The 20,854-nt window shown below is 35.3% G+C and overlaps 1 protein-coding gene across 1 annotated transcript; it reads left to right on the top strand.

Moving 5' to 3' along the window:
- Window positions 1-663: 663 nt before the first annotated feature.
- LOC121373546 (ubiquitin-associated domain-containing protein 2-like) lies at window positions 664-19,887 on the top strand. Its single transcript, XM_041500226.1, has 10 exons — window positions 664-792; window positions 5,753-5,880; window positions 6,507-6,626; window positions 7,948-8,051; window positions 8,510-8,630; window positions 9,033-9,080; window positions 9,494-9,760; window positions 11,696-11,768; window positions 15,093-15,151; window positions 18,464-19,887. Exons 1-10 carry the CDS (start codon window positions 756-758, stop codon window positions 18,572-18,574), a joined length of 1,068 nt encoding a protein of 355 aa, XP_041356160.1. The 5' UTR covers window positions 664-755; the 3' UTR covers window positions 18,575-19,887.
- The last annotated feature ends 967 nt before the right edge of the window (window positions 19,888-20,854 follow it).

Genomic DNA, 20,854 nt, shown 5'->3' with positions numbered 1-20,854 from the left:
ACGCCGACAACCAAAAAGTTGTCAAAGATTTCGACTCTATACCACGTTTGACGTCAAATACATTTACATCGACCATTTTCGCGCTACATTTTATCATATATATATATATATATATATATATATATATATATATATATATATATATATATATATATATATATATATATATATATATATATTAAAAACATGCCTGCTGCTACAAGTGTGTGTGTGTGGGGGGGGGGGGGGGTGCATACTCCCATTGTCCTCCGCTTTCTACGCCAGTCTTGTTTAATCTATGCAATTATATAACATATTGATTAAATAATACATATTATTAGTGTAATTTAAATGACATATAATGCTCCTATATCTTCTTTTAAATTGCTTATTCGTTTACAAGTTATTCATATTTATTTATTTATTTTTATTATTTTTTCAAGTATTTCGTTCACTATTTGATGCATTAATTGATTATAACTATTTGTTTAGTAATCTGTTCTTATTTTGAGGCCCTTTGTGAAATACGAAAAAATACAAAGTCTGCTTTATGGTAAGGATAGTAAAGAAACCTAAATATTAGATCACGTTGTTGAATAAAATTACTACACTATAAATAATGAACTCATTTGAATTTAGCATCAAAATTATTATTAATGTTATAAAGGGCTTTATATTATGCACTACGCAGGTGCAAGTGTACTGTTTCCGGAACCGGTAAAACAGTAAAACTCTCTTGTTTTCTAAATTTCTGATACTTGTGACAATCCTGCGAAATGTCAGCGTTTCCTGTGATTGGAACCACTGGATTCTGTAAGCTTTATACTCATCAATACTTTGTTAACCATGTATTTTGAAGAAATTGTACTGCTTTAAATAAATTACCAGTGTCAACCCCAGGGTCCTAGCGGAGTATGGCGATCTCGCCCCGTGTCGATCTCGCCCTGGCGAAGTCGCCCCGGGCGAGTTCGCCAGGACTTATTTTCATCGTTAGGCGAAGTTATCATACATATTAGACTTGCTAGAAGACATATATTACAACATATATTATAGTATATATCTACTGTCATTATCAGCATGTTTTTGTGCCAAAACTACAGGGTTATACCACTTATACTACTAGTTTTGTGTTGGGACACGCTGTGGCGAGATCGCCATATTTACTTCCGTGTTGCATGTCTGTTTAGCGAAGTCGCCAGTACATTATAACTCAACAATATTCAAGTTACAAGCTGTTTTATGTTTACTTCATTAAGTAAATACATGTGCAGTAGTCATGTTTTGATTTTCTTGTTGTAAAATGTAATACATTGGTAGTTTACATTTCTGACGATTTCACTTGCAAGCCGGGGCGAGATCGCCAGGATTTTCCAACGGAGCCTGGCGATCTCGCCCGTGTCGATTTTGTTTTTTCTTGTTTAAGTTTACAGTTTACAGTTTATTATAATAAATACACGTAAAGTACACATTTATGGTTTGTTTCATCATGTAATGTAACATTATTATTTCACTTTTTCAGGCTGTGGCGAGATCGCCAGGATTTTCTCAGTGTAGCATTTTTATGTTGGTGAAGTTGTCACACGTTACTACGCAACTATTTGTCATAAGTGCACACTTTGATGTTCAATTTGGTATAATAAATATATGAACAAGACAACATTCATTTATTGTTTTGTTTTTATTGTGTAATGTGCAATTTTTTGTGCAAAAGTGGATGCAGTTTGTATAGCAACACATGCTGGTGGTGGTCGGTCTTCGACAACGGAATCCTCTATGATGTCAAAAGGTCGGGGTGGTATTGCCTCCAGTTGAAATTGATTTTCAACTACGTAAGTAGCCTGTAAAAAATGTATTACTTGTTAATTAATATTTCCTTGTGTGTAGGTCTGTTTATACGAGACAATTACTGAATACAGTAAACGTGAAAAAATAATTCTGCCACATATTGTTGACATATTTAATGGCCAAACAAACTATTACTTGAATATATATTATACTTTTGATTTGTCTTTTGGACGAATGAATAGTGCATCACACCAATATAATCCAATGTATTTGATTTATTGCGCGTTGCCATAATTAAAAAATTAACTTATATATATAATAAGGCAAATAGTATGTCCGGCATCAATTAATTATTTATATATACACATTTGAGAGAAGAAATTATAATTACCTGAACCTCAGCAACGTCATCTCTAGAGACTTCCATGAGTTCATCATAGTAGTCGAGTTGTCGGGTGCTCTCAGCCGCAGGGGCACCGATGGTGTCCTCCTGGACCGAACACCTAACGCATGTCCAGTTAAACGGCTCCTGTGAATTTACTAACTGGCGATATCTAGTTCGACTCATGCCACTGTTGCATGTCCTGTGTTGCCACAGGGTGCAACCGTCACAGAGCAAACCCTCCTGACGTGGACGAACTGGATGATCGCAAACAAGGCATCCGTTAGCAGCCATATTTTGTAAATTCTATCTCAGTATTTGAAAGCGAATGATGTGTGCATATTTGTGAGAAGCTTTTTATAACAGTTAATGGATTAAGAGGTTAACAACGTTCACTGATTAAAACAGCAGTGTAATTAATAGAACAAGGCATGTTTTGTGAGTTCCGTTATGACAGTGAATACTGTGCACACTGTAATCGGGGGTAATGGTGAACAGTTAATCAGTCAATCAAGATTAATCAAGTAATTATGGCATTAATTCAGTAAATTGTGAACGGTACATTTATTTATTTGCTGTAATGAAATAAACGAATATGCATCACTCAATAAAATCATAGTGATTTGGCACAGCTTGTTGAAGTGGAATGGACAGAACTAATAATTACGAATATATCGCATTATACAAGAAAACAAACAAGTAAGTACTGTTTATGTATTTATTATTAAAAAATTGCACATTACACAATAAAAACAAAACAATAAATGAATGTTGTCTTGTTCATATATTTATTATACCAAATTGAACATCAAAGTGTGCACTTATGACAAATAGTTGCGTAGTAACGTGTGACAACTTCACCAACATAAAAATGCTACACTGAGAAAATCCTGGCGATCTCGCCACAGCCTGAAAAAGTGAAATAATAATGTTACATTACATGATGAAACAAACCATAAATGTGTACTTTACGTGTATTTATTATAATAAACTGTAAACTGTAAACTTAAACAAGAAAAAACAAAATCGACACGGGGCGAGATCGCCAGGCTCCGTTGGAAAATCCTGGCGATCTCGCCCCGGCTTGCAAGTGAAATCGTCAGAAATGTAAACTACCAATGTATTACATTTTACAACAAGAAAATCAAAACATGACTACTGCACATGTATTTACTTAATGAAGTAAACATAAAACAGCTTGTAACTTGAATATTGTTGAGTTATAATGTACTGGCGACTTCGCTAAACAGACATGCAACACGGAAGTAAATATGGCGATCTCGCCACAGCGTGTCCCAACACAAAACTAGTAGTATAAGTGGTATAACCCTGTAGTTTTGGCACAAAAACATGCTGATAATGACAGTAGATATATACTATAATATATGTTGTAATATATGTCTTCTAGCAAGTCTAATATGTATGATAACTTCGCCTAACGATGAAAATAAGTCCTGGCGAAGTCGCCCCGGGCGAGATCGACACGGGGCGAGATCGCCAGGCTCCGTCCTAGCAGGGACATTTATCATGATCATAACTGTGATAACAAAAAATGTCAACCCTCCCCCATCATGATCTTAGAACTAGCAGAAATTCCTTTTCATAAATTAGTGAGCTAAATATAATATTCGCTTGGTCCCCCCACCCCCCCTCTTTATTATTTTTAGTTAGGGTTAGGGGAGTGGGGAGGGGACCAGGCTGATATTTTTCCAAAACAATTGCTTGATGTGCAGTCAATCTAGGATCGATCCCTGTCATTGGACCCATATGGCTATTTCTCATTTCAGCCATTGCACCACATCTGGTGTCACAAAGGTCATGGTATTTACGATTCTGTCTGTGGGATGGTGCATATAATTATAAAGTTTCCTTGCTGCTAATCGAAAAGAGTAGCCCATGAAGTGGCGACAGCAGGTTTCCTCTTTCAATATCGGTGTGGTCCTTAACCATATGTCTGACGCCATATAACCGTAAATAAAATGTGTTGAGTGTGTTGTTAAATAAAACATTTCCTTCCTTAATTCATGTGATTTTTACCAAGGTAACCTATTGTTTGGTTACTTGAAATATGTTTGCATAATGAATAAAATGCCATGGTAGAGTGATAAATGTAAATGAGATCTCTGTAAAGTTCTTTCTGTTTCTGACTTTCAGAATACAATTTAATTTTGAGTTTTATAAAAACTGCGAAAATATAAATGTGCAAACATAGTGAATTTCATTTTGCATAAAAATTGCAAGCTTTGAAAAGAAAGTACTTTACAGTGGTCAGTTTTAACAACAGTATGACACAATATATTTTTTTTAGACAAATGTAATGGATGACTAAACAAGAGTCTTCATATATGTGCATGTATGTGGCTAAAATAATGTTTTGTCACAGACAGGTGATAAAACGAAATTGTCTATGTATACATTTTCCCCATGTATTATGCACACTCCCAATTTTGAATGTTTATCCCAAGAAAATAAATCTCATGAAAATTATTTTACTCAGTTGCTAACAAGTTTAAATCACACACACATACACATACACTATTTACAAGTACCAGTAGCCATATCGATTCCTAATTTTATAGTAGTCTCATATATTTTCAGTTTGACGGAAATGGCTGAATTAAATCTCATGGAAACTAAAAACGTGTGGTCCATTTTTATAATTTTTGTGCACTTTTTGGGGAGGTATGGATGCTTTTGTACATTTATTTTACATTTATGACAACCACCACAAATAAAAAGCTATTTTCGTGAGGCTTTTGGTGTTTCGTTGTTCATTATGAATACTGTCAATAACCTGTAAAGTACTGTAAACTACCTATCAATGATTTTTTTGTGAGTGATTGCTGGACATTTTTCAAAGAAATTTTTTTCTGTTGTATACAGTATAATGCTCACCCCCATTTTTAACCTGTTATTTTCACACAAAAAAGTGTGATTAATACACAAGAAAATATGGTAATTTTGTTGTCCACAGAAAATCAAAATGTTAGATTTGGCTTTTAAAAATGTTTTCAGTAACATGATATTCTTGCACTTGGTGTTAAAATAGCAGACGACTTGAATTTTTAATACCTTAATACTTGCTCTGGATAGGAGCCGTTACTGGGCTGCGAACTCTGTACCTACCAGCCTTATGTCCGATGGCTTAACTAGGACACACTGAGGCCAGTCTCTGAGAGTAACCCCATTTCTTTGTTAGGTGACACATCATGTCCATGTATATTACATGTGTATGTCCTAAAATAGGTTATAAAAAATTAGATTTACGTGAGTGATGCATAAATGAAAAAAGGTTCTCACAATTTTCATAGGTGTCACAAGTATGTAATTCTGTAATTTAACACCACTAATGTTCCATGATGTCAGCCAAGGTATCATACTAATTGTTGTTTTTTTTAAACATATTTTGACTTCAGTAAGTAAAAGTATTGTTTAGTTTATTATAATATAGATTTACCAGTAGCTGTATGTTATTACATGTATTTATTTTTGTGGTGTTTTAAAATTGTAGGATATATTGTCTAATTCAATCAGAAACTTAACCCAAGGCTTACATGTATATGAATTAATGTGGTTTTTAATTTGGAATATTTTCCTCTTTTTAAGATAAGGCTCCAATCAGCAAATGCCTCCTACTGCTTTCTCCAGTGGCTTCGTTTGCTCTTGCCTTTCCACTGCAACACTACCAGCATCTGTTTATCTACAATCCACAGACGATTTTTGACAACAGTCAGGTAAACTCATATTATTTTTTTGTTTATGTCACCCTTAAAAATATTTTTAACTTAAAAAAAAAACCTTCAAGAATAGAAAGATTGATGTTCAGATATTCCTCTTTTTAAAAAATATATGCTTCTATCTTTTTCACCTTATGGGGCGGGACGTAGCCCAGTGGTAAAGTACTCGCTTGATGTGCGGTCGGTCTGGGATCGATCCTATCGGTGGGCCCATTGGGCTGTTTTTTGCTCCATCCAGTGTACCACGACTGGTACATGAAAGGTCATGGTATGTGCTATCCTGTCTATGGGATTATGCATATAAAAGATCTCTTGCTGCTAATCGAAAAGAGTAGCCCATGAAATGGTTACAGCGGGTTTCCTAGATCTGATTATCTGTGTGGTCCTTAACCATATGGCTGACGCCATATAACCATAAATAAAATGTGTTGAGTGCGTCGTTAAATAAAACATTTCCTTATTTTTTTTATTTTTTTTTGTGCATTATGCATGACTTCCTTTTTTCAACTTTGGCCTGGTTTTCCCGATAGGTCACATAAAATATGTACTAAAGGTTAAAGGTACTTCCAGGACAATGAGAGGTTTTATGATTCTTGTAAACAGTGTTTTAATTTATACTTTAGGTATGGAGAGTATTCACTTCCAAGCTGGTTTTTCTTGATGCTAAAGATCTGATCATTTGCTGCATGCTGTTCTACTACTTCCGTATTTTCGAGAGACGATATGGTTCCAGGAAGTTTGCCGTAAGTAGTATTCAGACGTGTATTGTTTTGACCTTTAGACTAATGGATTAATTTTTGACAAAAACCACGTTTAGTGGGTACAAGTTTATAATTTTTAAACGTTTTATAAATACATAAAATAAAGTTCATATTTGAATCGGTAAGTATTATTTTTGTAGGGGTTTTTTTCTCCATTTTTATGATATTTTAAATCGGTTGATGTTTAATGAAATAGGCAAAAAAAAAAAAAAATTGCATTTACTTACGGGCATTTGTGGCCAGCTGTCCAGTATTTATGTCCATTATTCCCAATAACAGTGGTTTTCTGATCAGGATATTTGTTAAAAAACGAACTACGATTCATATCCCAATATTTGGTGATTTTTAGTTGTTGGTAAAACGATCAGATTTATTATCAAATTAGCTGTCAGAATCAGCTATCGATCCCTGAAAATGACCGTGACGTGCTTGCCGAAAACCACTTTTTCAACTCAAGATTCCAAGGTATAATCCATTGGAAAAACCAAATCTAAATAAACAGGAAGCTCACTTGTCTTCTATTTCTTGTTACTAAATCATTCCCATTTAGTGTCGTGTGCAAAACAGCAGGAAATATGAATTGGGGAATGCACTGTATACAGTGTACAGTATGTCGACTGGCGTAATGTTGGACCAGATATCTTACCTGCAGTAGTCAGAAGGTTAAACTAGTTTGTAAAACTACATGTGTACAGGAGGTAGAGATGACTTTCTATGACAGAGGGTGGTTTGGTAGGTCAGCACGCTAGTAGTCTGACTCTTATTAATATGTTCTTGGCTACAAATTATTTTAATGTTGTATTCATTAGCAGTCATGAATATCATGTTTCCCAATTCACGAGTGAAGAATGTTCGCTTGGCGAAATAACCCGTGAATACCCCACCCCCATGCTAATCAGACTCAGTAACTTACGATTGATGTATGTGCTATCCTGTCAGGAAAAATTTATATACAAGATCGCTTGCTGCTATTTGGTAGGAAAAACGTATATCTATATTGTTAGTGGGTTCCCAAATTAAAGTTTGTTTTTGTTCAACAGAAACTACTTGAGCACTTTGTATCTCATCATCATTTGGATGTTAAACATTTGGTCATTCTTACACATAGTATTCAGAGAAAACCGACATGAAACACACATATTATTTTTTTTTTGGCCTTAGCAAGAGCAGCAACGGATATTTTATATGGACCTGAGTTGTCATTAAACAAACGTGTTTCATTTCCTTTGGTTTGACTCTGAGTGGGGAAAATTTGATTGGCTGTACTAATCATGTAATGTTGAAGTTTTTTCATTGTTTTCAGTCACATTTGTTAGTGTCTGGTATCCTAGCAACACTGTTAGAGATGCTTGCCGTTTTTGCATGTCACAGCCTCAAAATAGACGTGGACTTTCTGACAACGGGCCCGTAAGTATTGGCGAACATTGTATGACTGTCAGTGACCATTTTGTTCAGTATCATATTGCGATTAGCTACACTACTTTCAGAGTTCACCACACAAGTTTAAAACATTAAACAGTAGTTGCTAATAAATTTTCAGTTGACCACAAATATTGCTGATCAAGACTTTAAAAACAAAATATTCCCAGACTGTGTATGTTATTGCATGTATGATGAGGACACAGTGACAAAAACAATTCCTGGGCAAGTGCCGTAATTAGTGATCACTTAAACATAAAATTGAGGAGTTTTTCATTCTTTAGCTGATGTATATTGCTGCAAGTTTTAATTTATTTTAAATCATATGTTTTTTATTTTTTAACTTCTTTTTGTTCTTTTTTGTTTTGCTCATATTTGTTATTTGTGCATCTATATAAATTATTATTGATAAAAGTACCATTTCATTCTGAGATTTTTCTTTGCAGATTTTATTTAGTCTACCCATTGTTTGTACCATACTACTTTGATATTCCACGAGTTGCCATGACAACAATTATGGGTGTGCCAGTAACAGGAAAAACACTTACCTATATTCTAGGGTTACAGGTTTGAGAATACTTCATGCATTTGATTACTTTTTTTTTTTTAAATATTAAATCAAAAATATTTTTTAATTAGTTTTTTGATAAATTAATATTGAAACAAACAGAGCTTAGACATAAGTCAGGATAGATTTCTTCTTATAATGAGAATAAATATATAATTTTTTTTTCCTGAACATGCACAGTTATCTCCCTTGGAATTTGTGTAACTTTAATGGTTACTTGAATTAAATTAAGTTATAAAAACTATTAATCATTTAGCATTTGGCTTTTTATTTAAATTACTAGAAGTATTTTTTTCACTAATGGTGATTGTGTTTTTCTTCATGGCATTTCAGACCAATAAATGCATTATTAAACTGTTTAAAATAGCAGGTCATATGTGTTCTGTTTATTGTTCTTTCAGATTGCTAGTGGCAGTTTTGAATCCAGATTAGTTGCAGCTTGTGGAATTGTAAGTACAGCAGTCATATAGGATAAACTGCTAAGAAATGAGAAATATTAATTAAAATTAAATAGTCTATGAAATGTAAACGCAATTAAAAACTAGTATTTAAATGTGTTTTTTTATTAATAAAAGGTTTCACTTATTTTTGTTAAATGTTCTATATAATAAGTTATTTTTCTGTTAGGCACTCTGTTATTTACCGTTTTATGTTGACATTCATTCTCTGAAGTAAAAAAAAAAAAAAAAAAGTTTTTATTTAACGACGCACTCAACACATTTTATTTTACGGTTATATGGTATTGGACATATGGTTTAGGACCACACAGATATTGAGAAGAAACCCATTGTCGCCACTAATAAGTTTTTACTTATTATTTTAAATAATACAAATTTATTATTATCTTTTTTTTGTATTGTAGATGGCAGGACTGTTAATGCGAGTTAATTTTCTCAAGTTGCGGTCGATAATCTTCATTCCGAATGTAGTCGCTAAATTATTTAGCTCGACACTTGGCAGATTGTTAGAGTCGAGTCCTCCGAAGAGTCCCCAGCTTCCGATGGGTGCCACGCTAGAGTTACAGAGACAAGAACAGCTGGACAGGCTGGAACAGCAGATGGTTTGGACATTTCAAAATAATCAGCAGCAAAACAGAAACCATATTGAAATTGGAAGACCACAGCCTCTGGTATGTAATATAAGAGTGTGATTTTTCAGCCTTTTATCCAATTTCAGCTTTTTCGGTGTTTGACAAATGTTTGAGAAAGTCACTAGCCCTCACAGACACTTTGGCTAGTGCTCTAAGTATTATAGGAATACAGCTGATAATTTCCACTAGTCCAGACCAAAAATTCACTAGTTGTGACCAAGGGTTGGTGGATTTGTCGAACCCTGCTTTGTTTGTGTTTAAAGGGAAATACCCGAGTTTTTAAACACTCAGGCATATTTTTGACTATTAGAGCCATTTTTGATAACTGAAATCATACTTAGATTTTATTGTTTATATTATCCATTTCCGTACATTGAAGTGTTTTTGATCAAGCTAGTGCAGATGCATTTTTGCATTTTTAAAAACGCACGTGTGGCTGAGAAATAACAGTTATGAGTCAAGTTTGAGTCTATTTTTAGAGGGTATTTCACCATTTCAAAGTCACAGACTCATGTTTCACTCAAATGTAACGTTATCCAAATGTGTTACAAGTTTGTAGATTCACTAAACATAGTGTGCATTTTCATGGGCTGAAACTAGGGTCTGTCCCTTTAAAATTATTTTCATAAAGTAGATTGGATTTGATCTGCTAACAAAATGACCTTTATTTAGGTAGAGTTTAGAGATTCTAGCTTTTTAAAGATCCGTTCAGTTTTTATTTTTAAATCGATATCACATTCGTGGTAATACTTCAGATAATAATAGTAGGCCTGTAGAAACAATGTATAATTTTTTTTAAATATTGTATTAGGGTTTTTTTTGTGTGTGTTTTAATGTGTTATTCAGAGAGATTTCAATTTTTATAACTTTCAAATGCAATACAACTCTAGTCATGTGAATTATTTATATAGGTTAAAATTAGGTTACAGATTGTTTCTGACAGATGAATTTTTCAAAATGTTTTAAATTTATGAAAATGGAGATATTTTGTCTTTAATGCAAGAAATACTGCATGTTGGGATATTGATTTAGTTTATGTATATTTCATACTGGGGTGTGGCAGTCCTCCTATAGACACTTTACCTGAGAGTGATTCATGGAAGGAACAGTTATTATCTTGTCAAAACAATCTGTTGCTTTGGCTTGTGCAGAGATGTGGTTTTAAAACTTTATAGCTTTTTCATTCAGACCAAGTTGGTTAAAAACATTTAATCAGTTTCTGTTCAGTTTACTACTGTTGGAAATTTCATCACATACTTTTTATAGTCAATCTGGAATTGGGAATAAATGGCAAATTAGGTTTTAATTTTTTTAAAACCTTGTTTTATTGGCCTGTCGTGATGGATCATATTATGGTATTGTGTTATCAGTCCGTCAGTCTGTATGTACTTTTTGTTTCCAAAGCATATCTTTCTTACCAATTGATATAGGGTCATCAGACCTTGCATGCAGATACAACTTGGGATGGCAGCATGTCACTGCGACCTACTTTTCACACATTAAGGGAAATCCTTGTCTAGGCCATATCTTCCTGATCAAGGAAATGGTATATTTAACAACGCACTCAACACATTTTATTTATTGTTATATGGTTTCAAGGACCACAGAGATATTGAGGGAAGAAACCTGATGTCGCCACTGCATGGGCTACTCTTTTCAATTTATATGCACCATCCCATAAACAGGATAGCACATACCATGACCTTTGATGTACCAATCGTGGTGCACTGGCTGGAGCGAGAAACAGACAAGGATTGATCCCAAACCAACCATACATCAAGGGAGCGCTTTACCACTAGACTACGTCTCGCCCCCGTCCTGATCAGTTCGTATATGATCATCAAAGCTAGCATGTAAATACAACTTGGGATGGTGGTGTGTTGCATTACCACAACTAGGTCACTGCTTTTGATGGGCATATCCTGTATCTCACCGATACTCTTGTTAATACATGTACCAATCTTTGACTTTCAGAATTTAGCTCAGGGTCCTGGAATATTTGGTAATGAAGACTTTCGTCCTGGTTTAAGACAGAGATTAAATCCAGGTATTGTTGCTTGATTTGATATATGTTGTTTATTACATGCCTGTTCAATCTTGCTATAGTGATAAAGACATTTTCAAACAGTGTGGTAAATTTATCTTGTATCACACATGTGTGCAATCTGAACTGGAACTTGTAAATGGGGAACTCCCTTTTTATTTTTACTGGAGTTGGTGCCTTTTTATTACTGATGTCATGTCTGATTTCAGGTCTAGCTCTGGCACTTGCCAAATTTGCACATTTTTAAAGCATTTAGTGAATTTTATTTTAGTTTGGTGAAATAATTTCATGTAATAGAAAAAAAAGAAAGAAAGAAATGTTTTATTTAACGACGCACTCAACACATTTAATTACGGTTATATGGCGTCAGACATATGGTTAAGGACCACACAGATTTTGAAAGGAAACCCGCTGTCGCCACTTCATGGGCTACTCTTTCTGATTAGCAGCAAGGGATCTTTTATTTGCGCTTCCCACAGGCAGGATAGCACAAACCATGGCCTTTGTTGAACCAGTTATGGATCACTGGTTGGTGCAAGTGGTTTACACCTACCCATTGAGCCTTGCGGAGCACTCACTCAGGGTTTGGAATCAGTATCTGGATTAAAAATCCCATGCCTCGACTGGGATCCGAACCCAGTACCTACCAGCCTGTTGACTGTAGGCCTAACCACGACGCCACCGAGACCGTTTTTTTTTAGAAAATAACTGACAATGTCTGCAATTTTTAAAGTTTAAAGGGACACGCCCTAGTTGTTAACCATTACGCCGTTGTTTTTCGCTATTAAACCCATGTTTTCACAAATAAAATTGCACTTTACTTAACATTTATTATTTAGAATATACATTTCCATTCACCTGAAGTGTTTTTTGGTAATCCTGGTGTTTGTAATACCACAAAATGCATTTTTCGTATTTCATAAAATGCCACAGGCCTCTGAGAAAAAACCGTTGAGCAGACAAGGTCTAATCTATTTTTAGAGGGGATATTCCCATTTCAATGTCACAGACGTTGGTATACCACCTGACCGCTATCATTTTGGTTCGGTTTGTTTTCTCGTGCACGGTTCGCGCAATCAACATCCGATTTGTTGTCGTTTGCTTGTTGTTCATTTGTGAGATTTTTCTTCACAGTTCGTAAACATTTTCAGTAACAATAAAGTTCAGACAAGTAAGTATCTCAATACAAAACATTACAAACCCTTAAAACCAATAATTTTGCTAAGTCTTACGATATCTGGAGAGGGGATACAACCAGGACAGAACAGTTGGAACATGTCCAGGAGAGGTGAAAGGAACGCACCCCAAGTCTGTGCGCACTGTGAAATTTGTCGTGACGTAGGCATTGTTGTGCTTCGAGCGACATCTACCGGTGACATCAGAATACTAACTTTCAAAATTATTTCAAGCAATTGGGACATGGGGATTCCCATGGTATTTATCGATATAAAACCTGCGTTTTCACTCCATTTGATAAAAACGTGATCTAAGTGTGTTACAGGTTTGTAGATTAACCAACTTATAATTTATTTTCGCTGGATGGAACTAGGGCATGCGGCTTTAATAGACAATTTGGCAAATTGTTTTACTCACCCAGAGCTAGCCCTTGATTTACAAATTATGTCACATTGTATTTAAAACATTAGACAAGATTGCCACAGAATATGATTCTTAATGTTAAATAAATCCATGAAAGTAGGATTGATTAATAGATTTAAGAAAGCGTAGTTATGAAGTTACATTAAAAAACGTTTTTGTAAAAAGTAAAAGAATGTATGTAATAAATACAGAACTTCACAAACATTGTTTTCGCTTTCTATTTATTGCACTCGTTTATTTTGCATAAGAATATTCCACTTGTGGTATATATCATCTTGCGCAAAATAAACTCGTTTATCATCTTTAACTAACACAAAACACTGACACAGTGTTTAGGCCTCTATTGCATGCATATGTTTTTAACATGTTTCGTTTCCTCCCAGTATGTGTGTAATTTGTCGGAAGAAAATCTTATTTTTCAATTCTCACAAATAAGAGTCAAAACATAATGAAAGAAAGAAAGAAATGTTTTATTTAATGACGCACTCAACACATTTTATTTACGGTTATATGGTGTCAGACATATGGTTAAGGACCACATTAATTTTGAGAGGAAACCCGCTGTTGCCACTTCATGGGCTACTCTTTCCGATTAGCAGCAAGGGATCTTTTATTTGCGCTTCCCACAGGCAGGATAGCACAAACCATGGCCTTTGTTGAACCAGTTATGGATCACTGGTCGGTGCAAGTGGTTTACACCTACCCATTGAGCCTTGCGGAGCACTCACTCAGGGTTTGGAATCGGTATCTGGATTAAAAATCCCATGCCTCGACTGGGATCTGAACCCAGTATCTACCAGCCTGTTGACCGATGGCCTAACCATGATGCCACCGAGACCTTTTTTTTTAGAAAATAACTGACAATGTCTGCAATTTTTAAGTTCAATAGATAATTTGGCGAATTGTTTTGCTCATCCAGAGTTAACCCTGGATTTACATATTACGTCACATCATATTTTAAAACATTACACAAGATTGTCGCAGAGTATGATTCTTAACATTAAATAAATCCATGAAAGGAGGATCGATTAACAGACTTAAGAAAGCGTAGTTATGATGTTAAATTAAAAAACGTTTTGTAAAAAACAAAAGAAGGTATATAATAAATACAGAACTTCACAAACGTTGTTTTCACTTTCTGTTTATTGTAATCGTTTATTTTGCATAAGAATATTCCACTTGTGGTATATATATTCTTGTGCAAAATAAACTCGTGCAATAAATAGGAAGTGAAAACGACGTATGTTAAGTGCTGTATATTTACAGAATATCACCATGGAATAAGTTTATCATCTTTAACTAACACAAAACACTGACACAGTGTTTAGGCCTCTATCGTATGCATCGGTTTTTAACATGTTTTGTTTCCTCTGGTATGTGTGTAATTTGTCGGAAGAAAATCTTATTTTTAACTCTCACAAATAAGAGTCAAAACATAATGGATGCAATTGTTTTCTAGGTGCAGTCGAGGTATTAGAATCATCAGTATGATATATGTTGTTTATTCTAATGGACTTAACAATGTGACCATGGAATAATTTTATCATCTTTAACTAACACAAAACACAGATACATTTACAGTCTTTAGGCCTCTATCGTGCACATATTGTTTTTAACATGTTTTGTTTTCTCCCAATATGTGTGTAATCTGTCAGAAGAAGAAAATCTTATTTTTCAACTCTTCACAAATAAAAAGAGTCGAAATATAATGGATACAATTGTTTCTAGGTAATGCAGAGGTTGAAGAAAATCATCAAAATATATCAGGTCCAGTTTCCGAAGAACAGGTATGTTTGTGTAGCTCTCCTGTTTCTGAAGAACAGGTATGTTTGTGTAGCTCTCCTGTTTCGGAAGAACAGGTATGTTTGTGTAGCTCTCCTGTTTCTGAAGAACAGGTATGTTTGTGTAGCTCTCCTGTTTCGGAAGAACAGGTATATTTTTTGGGCTCTTCTGTTTTTAAAGAACAGTTATTTTGTCCTAGCTCTTCTGTTTGTGAAGAACAGATAACTTTCCATTGTTTCGTTTTTTTCCTTTTCTGAAAATTAAATGTGCATGGCTGTTAACTGTCCGTCGTGAGACGGATTTCTGTCGTCAGAGAAATTGTGGAAATTATTTTTTCAGTCTTTTTTTTTTTTTTTTTTAAATGAGAATCACTTCGCCCGTTTTCGGTTTCCGTAATGTCAACCCGATCACTTCGGCCGTTTTCTTTGCCCCACTGACCCCCCTTTAGGTACCTATCGGATGGGTATAATCTACTATACATTTTGGGGCCGATGAACGGCCCATTCCCCTAACGTAAATTCCAAATCCAATATCAAACCTTTTCCCAATTACGACCCAACAGTTTCCCAATAAAGATTCCCAAAGTTGCTCTTATCGCGGATACTTGAACTCATAAAAATGTTTTAAAATTTAGCTAATTGTATATTTTTTGATTACGAACACGTGACGAACAAGTCTGACCTGGTAGTTTTATCCTGTTTTGATACAGTCTGTTGTGTCGTAGTTTTTAGTAATAATGCCTACATTGTCTGATATAATACAGTTTTGGTAGAAGAATACAACTTTTTGTTTTAATTTATCCATTTGCGTTAACACATATTTGGGATCTATCGCAACACATCCAATCCGCTATTTACATAGTCCGAACGGACGTAGAAAGTAAAGTATTGACTTACTGTGCACCCTGCACTATCATTTGCTGTGCTATTTTAAGCAGACGATCTTATTTTGTAAAAAGGTGTGTACATATGTTTCGTACTTTTTTTCTTCAAATATTTTATTATTATTATTATTATTTAAAATCATTTTTGGTATGGTTTTTGTAATTAAAAAACAAACAAAAAACGTTACTACAGTAGTTGTAAATTAAGTGGAAAAAACCCACCTTTAATTTAAATGTGCTACTCACTCCCTTTGAAGTAATGGCCGTACCCGATGTCACACCATGTGACGAACAGCACGTGCGAGTTTGAACACTGTTACAATGTAATAGTTCTGCTGGGAGATATTAGATTGCGTATTATAGATATTGAAACTTAATTAAAGTTGATCCGGTCAAATATAACATTTACCGACCAGCGGTATGTTACTTCTTTATTATTTACGATTGAATAATGGGGCCATTCGAGAACTACGCAACGTGCACCAAGGAGAGTGGGAATTATGGGATGTGACAAAACATAACTGGGGAGAGGGGTATTGAAACTGCAAGATTTTGCGTTACGTATTGTTAAATGACACAAAGATCAATAAAGGACTATTCAACATTAGCGTAATGCAGTGTCAGACATTGGCTTTTACCTCAATTTTTAACGACTCCCTCCCCCTCCCATAATGAATTTGCAATAACACAAGGGCCACCTGATGTAAATGTATTTGAATATTTGATTTGCCGGCCGTCAGCTAGCGGTCAAGCCTAAATAAATAATATCAGGTAATAATGCAAACTTTAAAAAAATGCCCGTACTAGGGCCGTAGCTTATGAAAGAACACCCCAGCAAATGTCGGCCTAATAGGACTATTTCCCAGTGGCGTAGCCCGGGGTGTGTGGGGGGCAGGGGGCCATGCCCCCCCCCCCCAATCCCGGGAAATTTTTACCTTTTCGCTTATTAATAACTTTAAAAAGGTTTCTGTGTCATATCCCACTACACAAGTGCCCCCCCCCAATACAAAATCCTGCCTACGCCACTGCAATTTCCATTAATATAGGTTCACTGCAGGACCCATCAAATTGATGATTTTGTCCAATAAAAAAAATAACAGGGTGTGGAATGGGAGAAATACATGTTTAAAGTGGACTACAAATGCCATATAAAATATTACCATTTTGAATGCCCTGTACCTTGAAATTTCAGTCACAACATTTTACTTTTGTTAACAGCCATGAATGTGCCATATCAAAGTTGCATAATTGTTGCTTCCTTAAAAATTATTTATTTATTAATGTTTGCTATGAAATGTAAATATTATACCTTCATTTATATGCCTATAAAATAATTGCAGCCAAATATAATTTCTCAATAAAAAAATAAAACATTGTATTTGAAAAACCTTTAGTGGAAGACCATCAAAATTGGGTATGTTAAGTAGAGGCGAACACTCAAATTTGCTGATTTTGTGCAACACGTCTTTTTCTGAGAGCCCTATCTAATTGGTGATGGTTAACATGTCAAATTTTGTGGATCCTTCAATTTGATAAGATTTGTGATTAGACTGTTTACACAACAGGCAAGCACCTTACAATTTTGATATTCCCAAGTTAATTATCAACGTATATGTAATTATTTATAGCAAATGCAAAGATAGCAAAATTGGCATTTTTAATTTTCATATAGCATCTTTAATTAAGTTTATGTTACTCAACTCTTTATGAAGAACAAGAAAATTTACGTAGCTCGTGTGTTTTTAAAGAATGGGTAAGATCACATGACTCTTCTATTTATAAACTAATTGAGTTATTAACGAGTCAGGGTTTTTTTTTTCTTCATTTTTCTTAGCTACACATTTTCAACAAACCACTGTGTTATTAATGTCTGTAACTGTTACTTGAATCCTACCTGGATTAAGAATATACGGTTACTTCACATCACTTGTTTAATGTCCTACTCTTAGACAGTGAAACTGTTTTACATGGACTTTAGACTGGTAGGTACTAGGTTCATATCCCACCTGAGGCATTGCAGGGATTTTTCATTCCAGTACCATTTCCATCCCAGAGTGACTACACTGCTAGGCTCAATGGGCAGATGTACGGCCACATAAACCGAGTTTCACCCACTTCATGGGTGCAATTATGGGGGGGTGTCTCGAGTGCATGACCCCACATGGGGGATAATTACTTGGCAGAAATTGCAAGTTCTGTGTACCCCGGGGTCAGGTGATATCCAAATATCTTGACCGACAGCAAGCATGGAGCACAGCCCTCTCAAGTACTCCCATACCGAAAATGGAAATACTGTGGCATCACTATTCATGTCATCATCTTCTAAGTTTGTAACATCCAAATTACAAAAAACAGAAGCAAAAAAAAAGGAATTTAAAATAGAGAAGAAAATGTTTTGTGTAGCGACTATTAAAGCTCATTGTTTCTCTTGTAGGTACAGAGGCTTGTGGAGATGGGATTTAACCAGGAACGAGTCCGGCAGGCACTACAAGTTTCAAACAATGACATTTCCATGGCAACTACAGTCCTCCTACAAGAGACGTGACAGACGCATGTGAAGGAACTAAGATATAATAATAAAACTGACACTGAAACAAGGTTAACAAAACTGGCAGCTATGGTCGTGTTATGGGAAGCATTTCTAGTGCTGATGGTACATCTTACGACTTTACTGCAGCCCCGGTTCCATTCGTGTTGTACAATAGATACACACAATTTTTTTATCTCAAATTTTATTATCGTGAAAGATGTTTCATGTTATACATGAAAAGATGTTTTAGGAAATGGCAGCAATGTGATATTTCAGTATGGTTTTGGGATATTCCGGTTTTATGTACACCTTTTCCTATTGCTCTTAACAAAATACCAGCAGAAATTGTTTTTTGTTTTTTTTAAATCAAGTTTTAATTTATGGTGGAACTCCTGATTTTATTGGCAGCACATTTTGTTAGGCATGGACAACATGCTCAAATAATTTCGAGAAATGACTGGAACTGTGATTTTTTTATTTGATGTTTTGTTCTCTCAAGTTTTCACCAAATTGCTGATGGTGTCACACGTGGGAACTTCAGATCCTAGTATTGGAGGATGTAACCAAGTGAGATGGGTTTCAGCTTTTCCTGTGTCATATCAGTGTCTACCAACTCAAATAATCAGGGATGATGCAGTGAGCAAAGATGTCTTCCTTTTTTTAAAAAAAGGATGACCCGATATCAAAGATGTGTGTTCCTCTGAGAAAGAGAGGAAGGAAGGAAACGTTTTATTTAACGACGCACTCGACATATTTTGTTTACGGTTATATGGCGTCAGTCTTATGGTTAAGGACCACACAGATATTGAGAGGAAACCCGCTGTCGCCACTTCATGGGCTACACTTTTTCAATTATCAGCAAGGGATTTTTTATATCTGAAAGAGAGACAGACAGATAGATAGACAGCAAGCCCTCTCAAGTAGTCCCATACCGAAAATGGAAATACTGTGGCATCACTATTCATCTTGAGGATAGAGAGACGGAATGAAAGCATTCTGACAACACATATGTTTTTGCCCCTCTGAAAAAGGGTGACCTGACAATAACTGTGATTTCCTCCATAAGGGCAACTTGACAACACACATGCTTTCTCCATTGAATGAGGGTGATTTGACAACAAATATGTTCGATGTGGATGGTCGAATGACAGAGATATTTTCCTCCATTCAGTGAGTGCAACCTGATACAGGGCTGCTAGAATGTTTAATAGTAATAACTGGATATGTCACCTAAAGAGGGAGATAGAGCTTAAAAACACCAACATTTGGGGTGGAGGTGGGGGGGTGGGGGGGGGGGGGGGGAGTAGGATATTCATATTTACAAAATAGAATTGACTGCATAATTTGACCAAAAACATTCACTAGCCATCATGCATGGCAATGGTAGTTATTTACTAGCCCAGCATTGAATATCACTAGCTATGGGAGTGGGGCTACCATAATCTAGAAGCCCTGACTGATAATGACAATGATTTGCCATTAAAAAAAGGCAACATAGTGAAGTGATTTCTCCCACTGAACATTGCTGTCTGAAGTTGACTGTTCTATAATACTTTACTGGTTTGTTTTTCTGTCCTGGGTTGGTCCTCTGGCTGTCCTGAGACCGAACCCGGGACAGACATGCTCGAAGCCTCTGTGGTATATGAACGTGTTCAAAAGTTACACAGTGCAACTGGTTTGTTGCATCAGGAGTAAACAGTTGTTTCAATGTATTTATTTGATAATCTACCGCTGTGTGTATTACAGGTGCAATTCTTATGTTAATTGAGGAGTTCCAATTGGAAATGTCTTAATCCATTCTGCATATACAGCACATTTCTTAAATCTATTCATCCCATGTACTAACCAATAATCATATGATATTGCTTTTTCTTGCACACCCATTGGTGAGAACACCATGCATTATTTATGACACATTCTTATTTACACATCTATGTGTGTTACTAATTTCAAGACATACGACTGGCTGCTCCTAGGTGATGACCAGGTCACCAATGCCATATATTCAGTGAAAAACAACACAATGGAAATCGATTACACTATGACGTATAGTTAACCTGACAATCATGTGTTTGTGACTCGTTAGTCAGCTACAAGTGCAAAGGGTTGTAAATATCTTTTAGTCAAAAAAGAAGTCAAAATTTGCTTAAAACCTGGTTTTTGAGGATATGTAAGAAATAGAATAATACATTTGTGTCCACTAGATACCATTTTTATCTCACAACTCGTTTCAAAACGTATCAAACTTGCTTTCGCTCGTTAGGTATATTTTAAAACAACTGATTGTGAGATAAA

The sequence above is a fragment of the Gigantopelta aegis genome, chromosome 1 (genome assembly GCF_016097555.1).
Source record: "Gigantopelta aegis isolate Gae_Host chromosome 1, Gae_host_genome, whole genome shotgun sequence".
Lineage (NCBI taxonomy): Eukaryota > Metazoa > Mollusca > Gastropoda > Neomphalida > Peltospiridae > Gigantopelta > Gigantopelta aegis.
Note: the sequence above shows the minus strand (reverse complement) of the source record. Positions and strands in the feature narration are given on the sequence as shown.